The sequence below is a fragment of the Oncorhynchus keta genome, chromosome 28 (genome assembly GCF_023373465.1).
Source record: "Oncorhynchus keta strain PuntledgeMale-10-30-2019 chromosome 28, Oket_V2, whole genome shotgun sequence".
Taxonomy (NCBI): Eukaryota; Metazoa; Chordata; class Actinopteri; order Salmoniformes; family Salmonidae; genus Oncorhynchus; species Oncorhynchus keta.
In genome coordinates this window covers 58,999,428-59,018,989 of record NC_068448.1, presented here as the reverse complement: position 1 = coordinate 59,018,989, position 19,562 = coordinate 58,999,428, and the positions used below count along the sequence as shown (strand labels likewise).

The 19,562-nt window shown below is 42.2% G+C and overlaps 1 protein-coding gene across 3 annotated transcripts; it reads left to right on the top strand.

Annotated features, from left to right (window-relative positions):
• The first annotated feature begins 137 nt into the window (after positions 1-137).
• LOC118361615 (uncharacterized) lies at positions 138-19,499 on the top strand. Of its 3 annotated transcripts, none has more exons than XR_008083570.1 (5): positions 138-2,677; positions 3,755-3,829; positions 16,243-17,264; positions 18,739-19,322; positions 19,375-19,499. XR_008083570.1 is itself a non-coding variant. In XM_035741691.2 (4 exons), exons 1-4 carry the CDS (start codon positions 2,575-2,577, stop codon positions 18,913-18,915), a joined length of 1,377 nt encoding a protein of 458 aa, XP_035597584.1. In that variant the 5' UTR covers positions 138-2,574; the 3' UTR covers positions 18,916-19,482. The 3 variants fall into 3 exon arrangements, 1 of the variants encoding a protein (XP_035597584.1); XR_008083571.1 differs by having other exon boundaries at positions 18,739-19,270; positions 19,375-19,482; XM_035741691.2 differs by having other exon boundaries at positions 18,739-19,482.
• Positions 19,500-19,562: the final 63 nt, after the last annotated feature.

Here is a 19,562-nt window from a genome sequence, read left to right as displayed (position 1 = left end):
GTACATGGTGTTTTATGGAGCCTAAGCTATTGGCTTGTAGTTAGTCTTAGCAGCGAGCAGCAGCAGCCTCTAGAACTTCTCTTTGGATGGCAATGTTCTTTTCATGTAGGTGCTTTTCAAGATATTACGATCTGCGAAGCTTATGATGAACACTACCGTCTGAAAAGGAAACCATGCTAAACTCTTCAGAAAAATGCTATCTTTTCCATTGATCATGAAATATAATCCATTTTCACACCAGTGTCTCGTTACATCAAACCAGAATCGCTCTACTATAAATGTCATGGTGCAACTTGTAATCGAAAATAGTTATACTTGTGGCATACATTTTGTTTTGCTTTGTCAGCTTGATGGGGATTTTCATGCTGTACTTGTGTGAGAATGGACAGTTGAGTAGAGATGCATGCTCCTTGCTTAACTAGGTTATCCACTCTAAAGGCCTAATCACATTCAACATTAAAGAACCCTTAAAATAAAACAGTGCCCTGAAATTAGGCCCTTTATCTGCACTTTATTGAATATAGAACGAGCAACGAGAGGAAAGGAAAGCACATGCTTGTTAAACCAAGAGCTATAATCAGAGGTTCTTCCCAAATGGCACCCTATTCCCTATATTGTGCACTACTTCTGACAGGGCTCTGACAGGGCTCAGGGCTCTGGTCAAAAGTCATGAACTATAAAGGGAATATGGTGCTGTTTGGGACACATCAGAACAGGCATCAATACAGTGTTCCAAAGCATCCCATTAGAATATAATATTATATTGTGTGTGTGTGTGTGTGTGTGTGTGTTAATCAAGTTTAAACTATGGACCATGTTTGTTTGTTTCTCATGGACTCCTTTACCTCCGCAGTTCCAACTGATTCCTTTTGATCAAGCCGTTCTGAATAACTAATAGTGAGGTGAAGACACATTTACCACCTCAACGGAAAACCTGCACCTGAAATGGCAAACTATTCTGTATTTCGTGCAATCCTTTTCACCAGGACCCATTGTGCTCCATAGGGGATCGTGTGCTATTTAGGACACGCACCAGATTTCTTTCTCTGGCTATGCTGTAGTGAACGCTGGCCCTGCCATGTGGGTATGAATACTGCATGGCAGTATGGCAGGGCTTTCCAAGATGCCCGCCTGCCTGCCCCACTGCCGGGTCAAAGAGGGGTGCAGGGGGAGTCTTCTTCCATTCGCTATCTGATTCAACATTAATCCAGATGGAGACACAGGAAGCTGATGAATGATTGGAGAGGTTTAGCTCTTTTAGTATGCATCCGTAATGGCAACCTATTCCTTTTATAGTGCCCTACTTTTTTTTTTACCAGGGCCTGTAGGGATCTGGTTAAATATAGGGAACTATAAAGAGAATCAGCTGCCATTTGGGACACAAATGTAGACTGCTAATGACTATCTGAGGGATGGATGTGTTCAAGTTTCTTTGCCAAGTTTAATGGACGCATTGAAAATCTTATTTTAATGCTCACATAACAACCGTACGAAATATAGGCTATAAATATACCAGTGCAACAACCAGCAATGAAATCAGTAATAAAACAAACTAGCGAAAGAATAAATCTGATATAAATCAAACAATGCATTGACTGGAGGGCTTTCTCACTGAGATGGTGTTCAATAAACAATACTTTATCTTTTTGACATATACGCCTCTCAGAAGACATCTTCTGTGTTTACGCAATACAAACATTGACATTTTTGCTTTGGGGAGAGCAGAGACGAGCACAGGAACACACTGTTTTAGACAGTTTGTGCCCAAAACAGTCACGTAGTTACTCCTAGCGAAAACATTTGCATTTGATTTATACAAGAGGGCTATAATGGCAACAGGAGTGCCTATCATCACCAGTATCAGGTGTGCTACCGTGTAGGCTGCTGAGGGGAGGATGGCTCATACAGTAATAATGCCTGCAATGGAGAGAATGGAATCGCATCAAATCATGTGTTTGATGTATTTGATACCATTCCATCTATTCCGCTCCAGCCATTACCACAAGCCCGTCCTCCCAAATGAAGGTGCCACCTACTTGTGTGTGTGCACAGTTCCAGAGATGGATAGTTAACACATATAGAGTGATACAGCCCAGTTGGCGCAGTGTCACTCACACAGTCATTAGAATGTGCAGGAGGGATGCTCTACATCTAGCACTTCAAACAGCTTAGAGCTTTCACTGGTGGTGAGGTGAAAAGAGAGAGGGAGGTATAGCTTTACCATACACTACTGAATGGATGTTGAAGCTCTCTATTGTGGTGTTTGTGGAAAAAAAAGAGTCTTAGGAGAGTGGGGAAGGCGGTGGGAGGAAAAGAGAGAGAGAAAATAGAGAGAAAACAGAGGGAAAAAATAGACAGAAGGAACTTGTATTGGTCCATTTCATTTGGTTGTCTTATTAAAATACCTGCACCAGTTCCTCTCCTCTCTCTCTCTCTCTGATCCCTCTGGCTCGGAGCGTCAAGCCAACTGTAACTGTGGCTTACTTCCTGGTTTCTGTTGTGTGTTGCGGTAATTAGAGTTGTGGGTGTGAAATTGATGCGTGGCGGTGGCAGGCGCTGGCAGGCATCGTGGTCATGTCAAATCCCTGGAACGCTCCAATGTGCAGACAGCAGGAGAATGTTATGACAGAGAGACAGAGATGGGCTCTGGCAAAGGACAGCCTAAAGGGGGGGAAAGGTAGAAGCTTCTATTTTCTTATTATTTATTTGTCTATTTTGGTCTCTGGGTGTGATTTTTTTCAATATGTCAAAATATGCCTGTATACAACATGATGAAGCAATGGACCATTTCCCTTCGAGGAACTAAACAGTCAGTAATTTATCTCATCTAGTCATGCTATCGAAATAAATCATAAAATACATTTTGTGTGCTTTTCATTCAGTGCTGACGTGGAAAAGTATAGCAGAAGTTCCAATGTGATCCAAATATTAAATCTCGGTCAGTGTACAGAGTTTGTCCTGAAGGCAGAAGACCAGACTCCGACTGGCGTAATGGGACATAATCAACTGGACCCGCTAGGCACATGATGAAGTCCTGCTGTATTTCCACTGTGATTGGTGTCGCTCTGATCTTCTTCAATGAGCTTCTATTAGACAGCCGTTGCGTCCCAAATGGAGCCCTATTCTCTATAGTGCCATTTGGGACAAGCCCACTGAGTCTGGGTAACCCTGCCTTCTAGAATCTGATATCATCGCCGATTGCCGGTCTTCTCTAACCATTTAGTACACATAACAACCCCAGGAAAAAATATTGGTTGGCTGTTTAGCATTATAAACAGCTTTTTGCTGTTTGTAACTAACTTCCTGAGAATGGCAGTCAGCCAGTTAGACAAGGTTTAGACCAGAGAAGCTGTTACCAACACAACAATACAACCCTACACCCGTGGCCATTGTGAGGACAATGGAGAAAGTTTGACATACCTGCTATACATGTACTGTTCACATTCAAGTTTAAATTCATACAGCCTGTTGAGGAGCTGTATACAAGGACTTACAAGGGATAAAGATAGTATTTTCTCACATTCTGAAAGTAAGCGTCTGAGTGTTCTAATCTGGAGGTGTTTCCTGATAGGCATTAGAATGTTTTCATAGCACTATTTACAAGAGCATCATCTTGTGTAAAACCCTATATTGTTCACGTGACATACTTAAAAGCCTTAACTGCTGGGATGTTTTGAAGCCTAATTGACAGGGATTTCCAGAATGCATTTTGATTGTGGCTCCTGCTTATCTTTCTCCATATCCCTCTTCTCAGAAAAGATGAAAAGAGAGAAGGAGAATCCTCTGTGCAGCGCTTGGGAGGGTTCCGAACCAGATAATGGACCCAGCGGCAAGTAATCAGACCTTTTCACTCAGTCACCATCAATCAGTCTCAGATCATAACAAACCTCAAAATCCTGATTCCAGCCTTTGCCTTTCCTGGAAGCGAAGCTGAACATTGGGTAATGGCAAAGCTCCATAAATCCAGAATAAAAGGAAAACACATCATCGTGTTCAGTAAATGTAACATGAATGGCTCATAAAGGTAGTCAACAGATGCCGACAGATGTCCCCATGGTTTTATTTTGTATCTTGTTCGTGTGTGTGCCCGCGGATGTATGCGCATGCTCGTGCGTGTTTGCGTGCATGTTTTTTGACTGACTGACGTCCCTATGGCACTCTTATTTAATGGCTCTGTAGTGGCTCTGTGTATGAACAGCGGGAGAGAGTGCAATAGCCAGTAGTGTGTGCGTGTGCGAGCGTGTGTGTGTATGTGCCCGCGTCCGGGTGGGGGTGACACTGTAACTACAATGTGGGTTGGTTCACCTGCTGGGATAAATTATACTATGGAACCAGGAAGCAGCTATTATGAACAGAAACACCCATATTGCTGTGCCTGTACATGTAGCAACATTCATAAATACCAATATTAGAGATGCTGCTTCAGCCACCCTGCAAAACTCATCTTGACCTTCCAGAATACAACAAACAAGTTTTCTACTGCCAAGGAGGTTCAAGACTTCTTCTATAAGCACATCAAGCCCAACAGACAAAGGGATGAGCCGACAGATCTAGGCTCACCCCAATTTGGCTGGCTCAATATGTAGGTATGCTATCCACGCACAATCACGCAGCCTAGCTTATGTCTGTGATGCAGCCCTCAGCATCAGACAATGATGAGGACACCCCCTCAATGAGGTTAAAGGAACACTGTTATTATTGTTGTTGCTGAAGATTGGACTTAGTTATTATTATATTGCCTATGTTCCAGGGCATTTAGACAATGATGACTCCACGCTAAATGAATGAACAATGGTCAACATATTGAAGTGCCATACAGACTGGGGTTGCTTCCTTGTAGAGCTACAGCACATTGCATCCTTATGGGCTAAACTGTTTAGGATAGATTGTTAGTCCCCTTCCGCACAATTCCTTTATTACATTTTTATGTTTAACTTAATTTAGACCACATTGCTAATAACAAGGAGGATATTTGTGACCCACCACATGGATTCAGTCCTATGAAGCAACATTTGAAATGGTGTTTTGTACATTGGATAAAAGTAGAGACACGAGAGCTAGAAAATGGTATATCATACACTGTAGTTGAGGAACAATGGGAAAGTTATTCTGCTTTGAAAGTTGATAAAACTTGTAACCCCACTTTTGAGAAAATGGCCCATGAATGTTCTGGTACACCTACTGGAGAGCTCTTTGCCTACACGCATTCAGCATCGATCACACCTTCTTAAGCCTTAGCCCCACCCATCTCTTTAAGAATTCACATGTGAGGCCATGTGCTAAACAGAGTGAATACGGTAGTGTAGCAAACAGATTTCAAGACTAAAAATTGTAGTAGTAGCAAAAAGTAGTAGCAAAAATAACTTCATCTAGTCCTTGGTCTATATCCTAATCTGACTTTGGTGCAGGTCATGTTGTTCTTCACATTACTGTCTCTGGTAAACACACACTACATAAAATTAAATCTATGTTTATTGGTCACATGCACAGGATGCAGAAGGTATACATGGTATATTGAAATAGTTACTTTCATAGTGGAGTCTTTAGCTAGCAACAACTCATACTACCATGCACTGTGCATGAATCTGCAGGTAGCTAAAGCTAACCAACTATACTGAACAAAAGTATAAATGCAACATCCAACAATTTCAAATAGTTTACTGAGTTACAGTTCATATAAAGAAATCAGTCAATTTAAATAAATTCCTTAGGCCCTATTCTTTCGTCACAGATACCTTAAAAAGGGTAGGGGTGTGGATCAGAAAACCAGTCAGTAAGTGGTGTGACCACGATTTGCCTCATGCAGTGCGATACATCTCCTTAAGATAGAGTTGATCAGACTGTTGATTTTGACCTGTGTAATGTTGTCCCAATCCTCTTCAATGGCTGTGTGAAGTTGCTGGATATTGGCTGAAACTGGAGCATGCTGTCGTACACGTCAATCCAGAGCATCCCAAACATGCTCAATCGGTGACATGTCTGGTGAGTATGCAGGCCATGGAAGAACTGAGAGATTTTCATCTTAAAAACCTCTCTAGGGTTGGCCAACATCCAGTGAGATTGCAGAGCGCCAAATTCAAATACAGAAATACTCATTACAATAATTGAGAAAATATACAACTATTTTACATTGGTTTAAAGATTAACTTCTTGTGAATCCAACCACGGTGTCAGATTTCAAAAATGCTTTACGGTGAAAGCATACCTTACGATTATTTGAGGAACATAGCCCAGCAGACAAATCATTACAAACAGTAACCAGCCAAGTAGAAGAGTTACACAAGTCAGAAATAGAGATAAAATTAATCCCTTACCTTTGATGATCTTCATATGGTGGCACTCAGAAGACATGTTTGCGCATTTTCTTCAGTAATCCACAGGCTCAAACGCAGTCACAACGGGCAGACAAAAAAATCCAAATTGTATCCGTAAAGTTCATAGAAACATGTCAAACAATGTTTATATTCAATCCTCAGGTTGTTTTTAGCCTAAATAATCTATAATATTTAAACCGGACAGTAACGCCAATACGTCAATATAAAAGGTAAACAAGAAAGGCACTCTCTCTGGTCGCGTGCATGAAAAAGCTCTGTGACACGGCAGGGTCCACTCATTCAGACTGCTCTTACTCCCACATTTTTCAGAATACAAGCCTGAAACAATTTCTAAAGACTGATGAAATCTAGTGGGAGGCATAGGAACTGCAAATTGAGTCCTAAGTCAATGGATACTGTAATGGCATTGAATAGAAAACTACAAACAAAAAATTCCTACTTCCTGAATTGATTTTCTCAGGTTTTCACCTGCCAAATCAGTTATGTTATACTCACAGACATTATTTTAACAGTTTTGGAAATTTTAGAGGGTTTTCTATCCACATCTACTAATTATATGCATATCCTATCTTCTGGGCCTGAGTAGAAAGCTGTTTAATTTGGGCATGCGTTTCATCCAAAATTCCAAATCCTGCCCCCTACCCTAGAGAAGTTAAAGGAATTATGTACAGATCCTTGCATGCTGAAACATGAGGTGATGGCGATGATGAATGGCACGACAATGAGCCTCGGGATCTCGTCACGGTATCGCTGTGCATTCAAAGCAACTGGAATATTATTCCATCTACTGAGGACGGATTGAATTGATTTGAGTGTTCTGTTAAAGTTGCTGTCAATGGTTTTATCTCAAAAGGGAATTATATCTACTTACAAATATTTAAAATGGGAAACAATTGGGATTCCATAAGTAGAGATGGAGTCCTCCATCGGGGTATTGAGAGGCAGTAGGGCTGATTTGGTTAGATTAATTTCATAACTTGAGATGAAGCTAAATATATCTCTGAGCTTCAATGGGTTTGGGAGCGATTGAGATACATTGTCTAGATATATAAAAAATATCGCTCTGCGTATAATGAGATGAAGTCATCAGTATATTTTTGCGAAATTTGTGCTTTTTTCATCGATTGACAAATTGCATGGGCCAGGGGTTCGATGGATAATAAGAATAGCAAAGGCAAAATTGGATCGCCTTGTCTACTGCTAATGATTCTGAACGGAGCAGAGCAGATATTGACTGATGGCTGAGGGATTAGCATATAGTATTTTAATTATATTAATGAAATTGGAGCAATTTCCATATGTTCCAAGAAAGACCAGACATTTGACCAATTTAGGTTTATCAAAAGCTTCTTCTGCATCGAGAGAGCTGTTGTTTCTAATTAACCTTCTAATGGAAGTTATCCGAGGATAAATGCTTTTTAACTAATCTACTTTGGCCAGTGTGGATCAATTTGGGTAATTATGTCTCGAGACAGGACTACAACATTTTGGAAAACAGTTGAATATCTGTGTTCATCAAAGATAGGGGGCGATTGTGAGAACACAGGTGACATACTTACCTATTTTTACTAAAAGCATCATTTGTGCTGTAATCACATCTCTCCCAAATGAACCTTTGTGGACGGCTGTATTATTCATTTAGAGAAATAGTGGACCTAATTGATTCAAACATTTTAAATAGACAGGAGGAATACCGTCCAATCGAGGTGATTTGCCTTTATTCATTCATTCATTAATTCACTGTAACTCTGTAAAATCTTTGAAATTATTGCATGTTGCATTTATATTTTTGTTCAGAATATGTAACTGATAATCAAAAGGACATGCCCATACTCCAATATGTCACAATAATGCCTTGTTATCTGAAGGCTGGCCATTTGCACCTCCCCCCAATAGTCCAAATGTGTAATCTGTACCTTTGCCGATATCAAATACAGTAATAGCTTTAGAACATTCCAAGATGTGATAGATACATACACATTAGCAGGCAACTATTGTTTTTCTCTATATTTACCAATTAGGCTAGCCATTTAGGCCAGTTTACCTTGGGAAACCCAACTACCGAAACATCCAATGATGGGATTTATCAATAAATTATCTGGGCTCCCGAAAGGAGCTCTATAATATATAAACAACTTTTGGAGAGTTCATATTCAGAGCTAGCCATGCAAAAAGTATGGTCCACAGATCTAATTGATTCTGAACCACCCTTTAACTGGAACAGAATATGAACCACAAATGTATACATTTTACGTTTGTTCACAAACTGTATTTAACACCAAGGCCCCAACTCCCAACTGTTCACTGTGTCCCCTAATTAGGTAGGCACATTCCTTCATATGATGTGGATAAATGCATGTCATATGCAATTAAATGCTTCAGAGGCAAAGTTACAAAATTCATTTAGAATTGAATACATGTTAAAGTGGAACAGACAGTGTTTTAACTACTTTGCAGATTTGAAACAAACAGACAATCATAATATCAGTCAAAAAAATATGCAACAAAAAACAACTTTATAAGAGGTTTTATAAATAGGTTCTATTCGGCACGAAATTTCATGAAGTCAGAATTGTTGGCAGAATATATGGACGCAGTTCAATGCATGATTAATATAATTCACTAATATATTTATTGGTACATTAGTTCAAAAAATATTCCTATCAGACTGTAAATCACAGTTGGCCTGGTACATTGTTTGCTGCCTCCACCCATTAGGAATGCACTGTTTCAGTGTCAATTACTCAATATTTTGGACATAAATGGACAAATGTAACTAATGATGGGAATGACAATACAATCACACTAACAAGGGCAATGATCCTAAGTCAATCATAATGTGGCTAATAGGGTAGTGTCTATATTTATGTAGCTATTTAGTTAGCAAGCTAACATCACGTAGCCTGACGTTAGCTAGCTAGCCAGCTAGCTGCTGAGAAGATGTCATGTTACCTTTTCCCCTCATATATTTTTTTGGTGGCTACAGCTAGAGATGCAGGTGTCATTTGTTTAGCTAGCAAGAAATGTGAATCGCTCTGCTAGCTATGCTGAACTTAAATGACTGTTATCCATTTAGCATATCTCTTGTGTTCATAAATTCACTCGGACTTACTCCGATTTCAGAGCACACATCTGAGTGTGCCAGAGTGCAATATAACTGAGGCATTTACAAAAAAACATGAATATGAATATGACTGTCAAAAAAAGTTATTAAATTGTTGCTAGCAGCACAGTTAGTCAACCACGCTCTAGATAACATCAAATCAGCCTAACCAGTTCTGCTATGCCGAGTAAAAGGGTCAGAGTGAGGTGTTCTCTCATTTGAGAGTGAGGTGTTCTCTCACTGGAAATAGCTAGCAAGCTAGCCAACTTTAGCCAGTTAGCTTGGGTGCTTGACTGCCAACATTGTGAGGAACGTTTGGATCAACCCTACTCCTCGGCCAGAGTCCAGTGTCAATAGTGCAGTGTGCACCTGAACACTCAGAGAGCGGAACGCTCTGAATTTAAGAACAGACATCTGACAATTCTCTGAATTAGTAATGACCTATTGCGCACTCTGACACACTTGAACAACTTAGTTGTCAAACAAATGTATTTGGCATCGATCAAATGAGTCGGCAGGCAGGCAAGTTCTCATTCAATTGTCAAAATGTGGTTTTGGACAAGTTGTAAAGATTTCCAAATCTAAGAGGACTCCTGTAGTATTTACATATTTGCAGAAATCCATTCAGGTGTATTTTGTGGCTTTTGGTGAATGCGTTCTGATGATCTAAAGTTACGCTGTTGCTGCTGCCTGTAAACACCTAGTCCAGTTCAAAGTGAATGATGGCAGGTCCTACTGCCTGTAAACACCTAGTCCAGTTCAAAGTGAATGATGGCAGGTCCTACTGCCTGTAAACACCTAGTCCAGTTCAAAGTGAATGATGGCAGGTCCTACTGCCTGTAAACACCTAGTCCAGTTCAAAGTGAATGATGGCAGGTCCTACTGCCTGTAAACACCTAGTCCAGTTCAAAGTGAATGATGGCAGGTCCTATTGCCTGTAAACACCTAGTCCAGTTCAAAGTGAATGATGGCAGGTCCTACTGCCTGTAAACACCTAGTCCAGTTCAAAGTGAATGATGGCAGGTCCTACTTGCCTGTAAACACCTAGTCCAGTTCAAAGTGAATGATGGCAGGTCCTACTGCCTGTAAACACCTAGTCCAGTTCAAAGTGAATGATGGCAGGTCCTACTGCCTGTAAACACCTAGTCCAGTTCAAAGTGAATGATGGCAGGTCCTACTGCCTGTAAACACCTAGTCCAGTTCAAAGTGAATGATGGCAGGTCCTATTGCCTGTAAACACCTAGTCCAGTTCAAAGTGAATGATGGCAGGTCCTACTGCCTGTAAACACCTAGTCCAGTTCAAAGTGAATGATGGTAGGTCCTACTGCCTGTAAACACCTAGTCCAGTTCAAAGTGAATGATGGCAGGTCCTACTGCCTGTAAACACACAGTCCAGTTCAAAGTGAATGATGGCAGGTCCTACTGCCTGTAAACACACAGTCCAGTTCAAAGTGAATGATGGCAGGTCCTACCGCCTGTAAACACCTAGTCCAGTTCAAAGTGAATGATGGCAGGTCCTACTGCCTGTAAACACCTAGTCCAGTTCAAAGTGAATGATGGTAGGTCCTACTGCCTGTAAACACCTAGTCCAGTTCAAAGTGAATGATGGCAGGTCCTACTGCCTGTAAACACCTAGTCCAGTTCAAAGTGAATGATGGCAGGTCCTACTGCCTGTAAACACCTAGTCCAGTTCAAAGTGAATGATGGCAGGTCCTACTGCCTGTAAACACACAGTCCAGTTCAAAGTGAATGATGGCAGGTCCTACTGCCTGTAAACACACAGTCCAGTTCAAAGTGAATGATGGCAGGTCCTACTGCCTGTAAACACCTAGTCCAGTTCAAAGTGAATGATGGCAGGTCCTACTGCCTGTAAACACCTAGTCCAGTTCAAAGTGAATGATGGTAGGTCCTACTGCCTGTAAACACCTAGTCCAGTTCAAAGTGAATGATGGCAGGTCCTACTGCCTGTAAACACCTAGTCCAGTTCAAAGTGAATGATGGCAGGTCCTACTGCCTGTAAACACCTAGTCCAGTTCAAAGTGAATGATGGCAGGTCCTACTGCCTGTAAACACACAGTCCAGTTCAAAGTGAATGATGGCAGGTCCTACTGCCTGTAAACACCTAGTCCAGTTCAAAGTGAATGATGGCAGGTCCTACTGCCTGTAAACACCTAGTCCAGTTCAAAGTGAATGATGGTAGGTCCTACTGCCTGTAAACACCTAGTCCAGTTCAAAGTGAATGATGGCAGGTCCTACTTGCCTGTAAACACCTAGTCCAGTTCAAAGTGAATGATGGCAGGTCCTACTGCCTGTAAACACCTAGTCCAGTTCAAAGTGAATGATGGCAGGTCCTACTGCCTGTAAACACACAGTCCAGTTCAAAGTGAATGATGGCAGGTCCTACTGCCTGTAAACACACAGTCCAGTTCAAAGTGAACGATGGAAGGCCTGTGTGGCAAATGGTTTATTTGCATAAAGACCTACTGTAGCTCTGATTGGCTATGGCGAACCGGTCTGCATAAACTCTGGTCCTGGACAAGACAGATGTTTTTATTAGGTTTTATTTAGTACAGTGTCTATAAATGTTCTAATCGCACGGCCACTCTATATTGCTATATATTGTGGTCCTTCTGTAGCTCAGTTGGTAGAGCATGGCGCTTGTAACGCCAGGGTAGTGGGTTCGATTCCCGGGACCACCCATACGTAGAATGTATGCACACATGACTGTAAGTCGCTTTGGATAAAAGCGTCTGCTAAATGGCATATAATATTATTATTATATTACTATAGAATTTTCACAAATGCCTTACTCTACGTGATTCCCAAACATTCTATGAATTTATGAGTGCCAGAAAATGGCCATATCTAAGTGCTCACTTGTTAATAAAAAAATAAAAAAGATGTCATATTCTTCCTGGGATGTATATGAACAGATTTTAATAAGATTTCACGTTGCTGGAACACTGTCAGTTCCACTTTAAATATTCAATGCTTTCCATCTATTTTGTTACTTAACGATGATAGCCCCATGAATCTCTTAATCAATCAGAGAAGATTACTGCTGGCAGGCAGCACTGCTGCGATAAAAAGCATGGTTTCCGGGTGGGGAGGGAGGATGCGGGTGGGTGGATGGGGACTGAGGGGGGGGATGGGTTTGGGTTAACTTTGAATGTATTTATTTGATTGGTTCTGTGCATGTAACCCCCCTCTAAAAACGAAAAATGACAAAACTGAATAAAAAGTTGGCCACAAAAAAAAGATACACCAATATCACTGGGGCTGGGCCTCCTGGGTGGCACAGTGGTCTAAGGCCTTAGATTTGCGCCGGGTGGCACAGTGGTCTAAGGCCTTAGATTTGCGCCGGGTGGCACAGTGGTCTTAGACCACTGCATCGCAGTGCTAGCTGTGCCACCAGCGATTCCGGGTTCGAGCCCAGGCTCTGTCGCAGCCGGCCGCGATGGGGAGGCCCATGGGGTGGCGCACAATTGGCCCAACGTTGTCCGGGTTAGGGAGGGTTTGGCCGGCAGGGATATCCTTGTCTCATCGCGCACTAGCGACTCCTGTGTCGGGCCGGGCGCAGCAGGCCGCGACGGGGAGGCCCTTGGGGCAGCGCACAATTGGCCCAGCGTTGTCCGGGTTAGGGAGGGTTTGGCAGGCAGGGATATCATTGTCTCATCGTGCACTAGCGACTCCTGTGTCGGGCCGGGTGCAGTGCATGCTGACCAGGTCGCCAGGTGTTTCCTCCGACACATTGGTGCGGCTGACTTATGGGTTGGATGTGCATTGTGTCAAGAAGCAGTGCGGCTTGGTTGGGTTGTGTTTCGTAGGACGCATGGCTCTCGACCTTCGCCTCTCCCGAGTCCGTCCGGGAGTTGCAGCGATGAGACAAGACTGTAACTACTACCAATTGGATACCACAAAGTTAGGGAGAAAAAACATACAAAAATATAACTGGGGCTGTACATGTTCAGAAACACCATACCGTAAATTACTGTCCCAATATTGCACCTTTGTACCTAAAGGTAGTGACCCAATATTACACCTTTGTACCTAAAAGTACTGTCCCCATATTACGCCGTTGTACCAAAAAGTACTGTCCCTATAGTATCCTAACAGTAACAGTGCACTGCAGCAGGTGAGGGGTTAAATAGAGTGCACCCTTGTCTATAAAACACTCCTAATTTATTATCCTGTGGTGGGATGGGAGCTTTAAGAGATGTCTTGTCCAGAGCCTTCTGTGGTGGACCAACCAGGCTACTGTTCCGGAAGACAGCCTTTGGCTTGAGTAAGTCATCGATCAGTGTTTGGGCCTGTGTGGACAGAGCACTGTAATTATAGTCAGGCTCAGTGATTCATCATGACGGAAACAGGACCAGGTTGTGTCAGCCATTCAAATATGTCTCTCTCAATCTGTAACTGGATCCAGTCAGAGGGGGGGGGGTTATGGGAAAAGACCCACTGCTCTCTACTGATGAGGATTATAATGGAATATGATTTTAAAAAATGAAGAGAGCAATAATTAGGGGAAATTATTTAGATCAAAGTTGCAAGCCCTTATGGAGAATACACATGATTTCACATGTGAAATGTTATGAGATTTTCTTGTGATCAAATAACCTTTCACATGTGAAACCATGTGGTTTTGGAACACTTCACATGCGATGATATTTCACATGTGGATTCTTTCACATGAGATTTCACAGGTGATGCCCGGCAAACAGAAATTTGTCGTTAAGATGTCCCCAGAGCATCAAGCATACACTATACAGTGCCGTTAGAAAGTAATTCAAACCCCTTGACTCCACAACAATCCTCAGCAATCTACACACAATACCCCAAAGGCACACACCTATCTATATAAAGTCCCACAGTTGACAGTGTATGTCAGAGCAAAAACAAAGCCATGAGGTCAAAGGAATTGTCCGTAGAGCGCTGAGACAGGATTGTGCCAAGGCACAGATCTGGGGAAGGTACCAAAACATTTCTGAACTTCCCTCAAGAACACAGTGGCCTCCATCATTCTTAAATGGAAGAAGTTTGGGACCACCAAGGCTCTTCCTAGAGCTGGCTGCCCGGCCAACCTGAGCAATCGGGGGAGAAGGGCCTTGGTCAGGGAAGTGACCAAGAACCCGATGGTCACTCTGAAAGAGCTCTAGAGTTCCTCTGTGGAGATGGGAGAAACTTCCAGAAGGACAACCATCTCTGCAGCACTCCACCAATCAGGCCTTTATGGTAGAGTGGCCAGACGGAAGCCACTCCTCAGTAAAAGGCACATGACAGCCCGCTTGGAGTTTGCCAAAAGGCACGTGACTCTCAGACCGTGAGAAACAGGATCATCTTTGGCCTGAATGCCAAGCATCACGTCTGGAGGAAACCTGGCACCATCCCTACGGTGAAGCATGGTGGTGGCAGCATCATGCTGTGGGGATGTATTTCAGTGGCAGGGACTGGGAGCCTAGTCAGGATCGAGGCAAATACTGTATGAATGGAGCAAGGTACAGAGATCCTTGATGAAAACCTGCTTAGGACCTCAGACTGTGGCGAAGGTTTACCTTCCAACAGGACAACGACACTGAGCACACAGCCAAGACAACACATGAGAGGCTTCGGGGTAAGTCTCTGAATGTCCTTGAGTGGCCCAGCCAGAGCCCGGACTTGAACCCGATCGAACATCCCAGGAGACCTGAAAAAGCTGTGCAGCAACGCCCCCCATCTAACCTGACAGCTTGAGAGGATCTGCAGAGAAGAATAGGAGAAACTCCCCAAATACAGGTGTGCCAAGCTTGTAGCGTCATACCTAAGAAGACTAAATGCTGTTTTTTATCATAGTGATAGACAACTATACAGAAAACGCTCAAATTGCTTGAAATCAATGATGAGAGAATAGTGAGATTAACTGATTAGTCAAATAGCAGTGGAGATGGCACTCTTTTGCTTAGAGATGTAGTATAGGTAATGAATCTGTAGATGACTCCTGAGAATGCTACGGAGTTTGTGGTGCAGGAAAAAGATCAGCATCCCCCGAATCCAGAGATTGTCAGTCCCAGGTCGGGTCATATTGAAAAGTCAGCACTAAGTGATCATGTCAAGTGTAATCATATTGATTAAAGATGTTTACGCTATTTTAGCTGAACAGCGTACCACTTACCTTGAAACACCCATACCATTTTATTATATTTTCATGTTTTCACCTCACATGTAAATCTCACATGTGAATTGCAGATTTACATGTGACATTGCAGTTTCACATTTGAAAAACTTTCATCTGCGAAAATGTTCAAATGTTGGTGAAATTTTGCATCCATCCCCATGTCACATTTATTTCACGAGATCTTGTTTTCACATGTAGCTTAATGTTAATCACACAAACTTCACATGAGATCACGTGAAATTCATGTGGTTTTTCCGTAAGGGTGGTAACACTCTTGGCTTTTGGGTCTGTTTGCTTGAGGGAATTTTTTTCTTATGCTATTTTTATGTTATTTGTTTCCTAAAGAATGTGTGTGATCTAAACACAGCGAAAATGCTGAGGGTAAACATCACTGACATTGGTGTCAAGGCTTTGTAGTATGGCTGGGAACAAACATACCTATCCTGTTTTATCATTAAATCCGTAACGATGCCATTTTCTCCATGTAAAATTATTCACTTTGTCTTCTATCACTTTTGCATTTGTAATGAGCTGATTTCAATGCGTTGGTTCGAGGGCTTGTGCTGTAGTCTAACACACTCCCACAGCTGAGTAGTGTGACAAGATTAGAGCTGTAAACATTAACATTTTCCCGTCATTTTTTTCTCCCCCAGATGAGAATGAATTTCACGGACGCCAGAGGGTTAGAAGAGAGTTAAACCTGAACTGCAGATGTTTGGATGTGAGGAATATCGTAGTGTCGTCCCATTTGATAACTGGGCCACGGTCCTATGCAGTAGAAGAAGTGGGGGATGGGATGGAGATAGAGGAGAAGATCACTGCCAATCTCGTTCCTCTCCCAGTGAAATCTCCTAGACAGCTCAAGAATAACCCCTGCTGGGAGAGATTTAACACGTCCAATTCCAACTGTGCTCAGACGCATTCCCAAACGGGCGTCGACGATCCTCCACCTCAGAAGAATAGAAAAGTTGCTCAAAGCAAAAAATATTCCTCACCGCAATCTGAACAAACAAACACCAAACAACAGAGACTGAAGCAGCGACTGCTGCCACTGACCAGGTCCCATTGGGGCCCAGCCTCATGTGTAGAGCAGTCTGCAGAGGAACTAGCAGTGCCATGGCGGTGTAGGGCGATGGTGGCACAGAACCCTGAACCATCTCGGCTCCCTTCCAGAATCCTGCCAAACCTCCAAAACACAATTAGAGCATCTGGCTGTGAGATACTGGAGCTGTGCCGACGTATGTCCTCTAGGATGAACTATGTGAACCATGTGAGCCCGACCACATCTGGAACTGGAACTAGACCGGTGGGTTGGGGGTTGCTTGGGAAGCCCGTCGGGGACAGCGGAGCACAGGTGCGGGTCAGTCAACCAGAACACCACTCCTGGAAAGTGAGAAAGTTCTCTGGGGCATCAGTTGACAGCCACAGTCTCACCAGCCTTCTGCATAATAGTGATTGTGGTTCTGGTGTATCCAGGGGCAGCCAGATCCAGACACATCTTCCAGATACTGGGCTCTCTGGCTGTGCTAAAGACAGCAAAGGAGACAGCCAACAGCATGGACGGAAGGTCAGCGGATCCAGGAGGGAACAGAGAGGTGGAGGTGGGGTTGGAAAAGGGAGACAGATGCCCAGAGAAGAATCCTTGCGGTGGGGTGAAGGATCAACATGGCCTTGGGTGAGTATTTCCACCGCTCCATGGCGACTCTCTGTCACTCCACTCAGAGTGTACACATCCTGACAAACTGGCAGGTCAGCTCAGTACTGCCAGTTAAGTGCTGCCACCATCATTTACTAGTTGCATGTGCATAACAGAAGCTGCCCATCTGTCAACCACTCCTGTATTCTTCACCTCCAAATAAAATTGGAATGTAATTATCATATGAAAATCTCAATTCTAAATTAAGACCGCATTGGTACCTTTTTAATTTCTCTCGTCTATGTAAATGACTGTGAATGGAAACATAATGACATCCTGCTTTACTGTAATAATACTACTATTCTTCCGGCTTTCTCGTCAAACATTAAGTATTATCAGCAGCACCCTTTACAAAACGTTTCAGTCTCAATTGAAACAGGTGCTTTCAGCTCGCAACAAAGATCACAAGGACTTTGTTATATTTAGAATTGCTTCAAGTGAACACGATTCAAGACCAGAATATGAATGTCTTTCTTTATGTAGTACGTTCTAATAGGTTTGTAATAACTCTACAGGTTCTTTAGAAACCCCAGGATCCATTTGGTCCAATACATAATTAATTTCCATGGCAACACAAAGTGGATCAAGTGGATCAAACGGCACATATGCTTGGGAAGTCTTTGAAGATTTGAAGTTCACATATGGATGAATGTTCGCATAGAGATTGAATGGGTGCGATTTTGTCAATTGAAGACATTGTATTCAGGACGACAGAGGCACTTCAAAGTCATGCAGAGAAGTCTTTCAAACTCATCATTCCTCATTGTGGATATTGTATGGTGACAGTAATAGTACGTCTGAGAGACTGTTTTATCTTCTCTATGAAATGGACTGTATTTGTCACATCACATATATATTTTTTCTGGTATGTTCCTTCGAATAAGAGCTCCTATAGCACTTTAAGTATTTCCGATAGAACTAAGTTAACAAACCAATTCCTTTCCCATGTGTTTTTTTGTAACCCGAGGTGGGAATGCTGTTGTAAATCACAGAGAGAAACCCCCTCAGAAGTGGCCTCTGTGCACCTGTAGATGTCTGTATGTATCAAATGTCTCAGAGTAGGAGTGCTGATCTAGGATCAGATCTCCACGTCTATGTAGTGTTATTAAAAGATGATCTAACAGGCTAAACTGATCATAAATCAGCACTCCTCCGAGACACTTTATACATCCCACATGGGACAGATAAGACAGATCAGTGTGCCAGGAGATTCTATAGAATGAAGGAAAGCTGTGTCACAAATGGCAGCCTATATCCTATATAGTGCACTACTTTTGACCAGATCCCCTAAGGGTTTTGGTGTCGTTTGGGAGGCAGACAACAGCTTCAGAAATGCTCTGTTCTACAGCATGTATCTCTACTCTGGTGACTGACTGTTATAAATGGCTCTCTGCCGCTTGTTCCCTCTTGTGATGGATGGTTGTTTGTTTGTTTTCTTGTCTGTCTTCCGTAGGACTCTGAGAGTCAGTCAAGGAACCAGCGGCAGAACGAATCCCCAACAGACTGTGATGTCACCCTACTGCACATTGTGCATCTTTTACAGTGTAGGTCAGTCAATCTGTCTCATGTCAGGGAAGAAGGACAATTTGGAGATGATTTTCAACATATCCTTCAACACAGGCAAACTTGACTCAAGCAACATAGCAAGATATTTAGTATTCAGAGTAGGTTAGTGAATGGACAGGAGGAGTGAGCAATCTTGATATAATTATTTTTTATTCCAAGACTGTAAATTGAATTTTGTCTACAGTGTAAAAGGTCATGATAAAAAGACAAAGGAATGAAATAGAAGTTTGGTAAAACAACTGGGTGACCAGAATATCAACAACATCCATACAAAATGATTCACTATGCTAAATAATGACAATGTAACAGTCTGACTTCAAACCAGGGAAGAACAAGAAGAAAAACCTGTCATTTAAAAAAAAGATCAGTAGCTAGGTTGCATGAAAGTCTTGTCTATGGACCAAAAGTTTAACAAAAAGGTATGAATGTGTAGATTAGAAAAAAGGTATGAATGTGTAGTTTAACAAAAAGGTATGAATGTGTAGTTTAGCAAAAAGGTATGAATGTGTAGATTAGAAAAAAGGTATGAATGTGTAGTTTAACAAAAAGGTATGAATGTGTAGTTTAACAAAAAGGTATGAATGTGTAGTTTAACAAAACGGTATGAATATGTAGTTTAACCAAATGTATGAGTATGTAGTTTAATCAAATGTATGAGTATGTAATGTAACCAAATGTATGAGTATCTAGTGTAACCAAATGTATGATTAT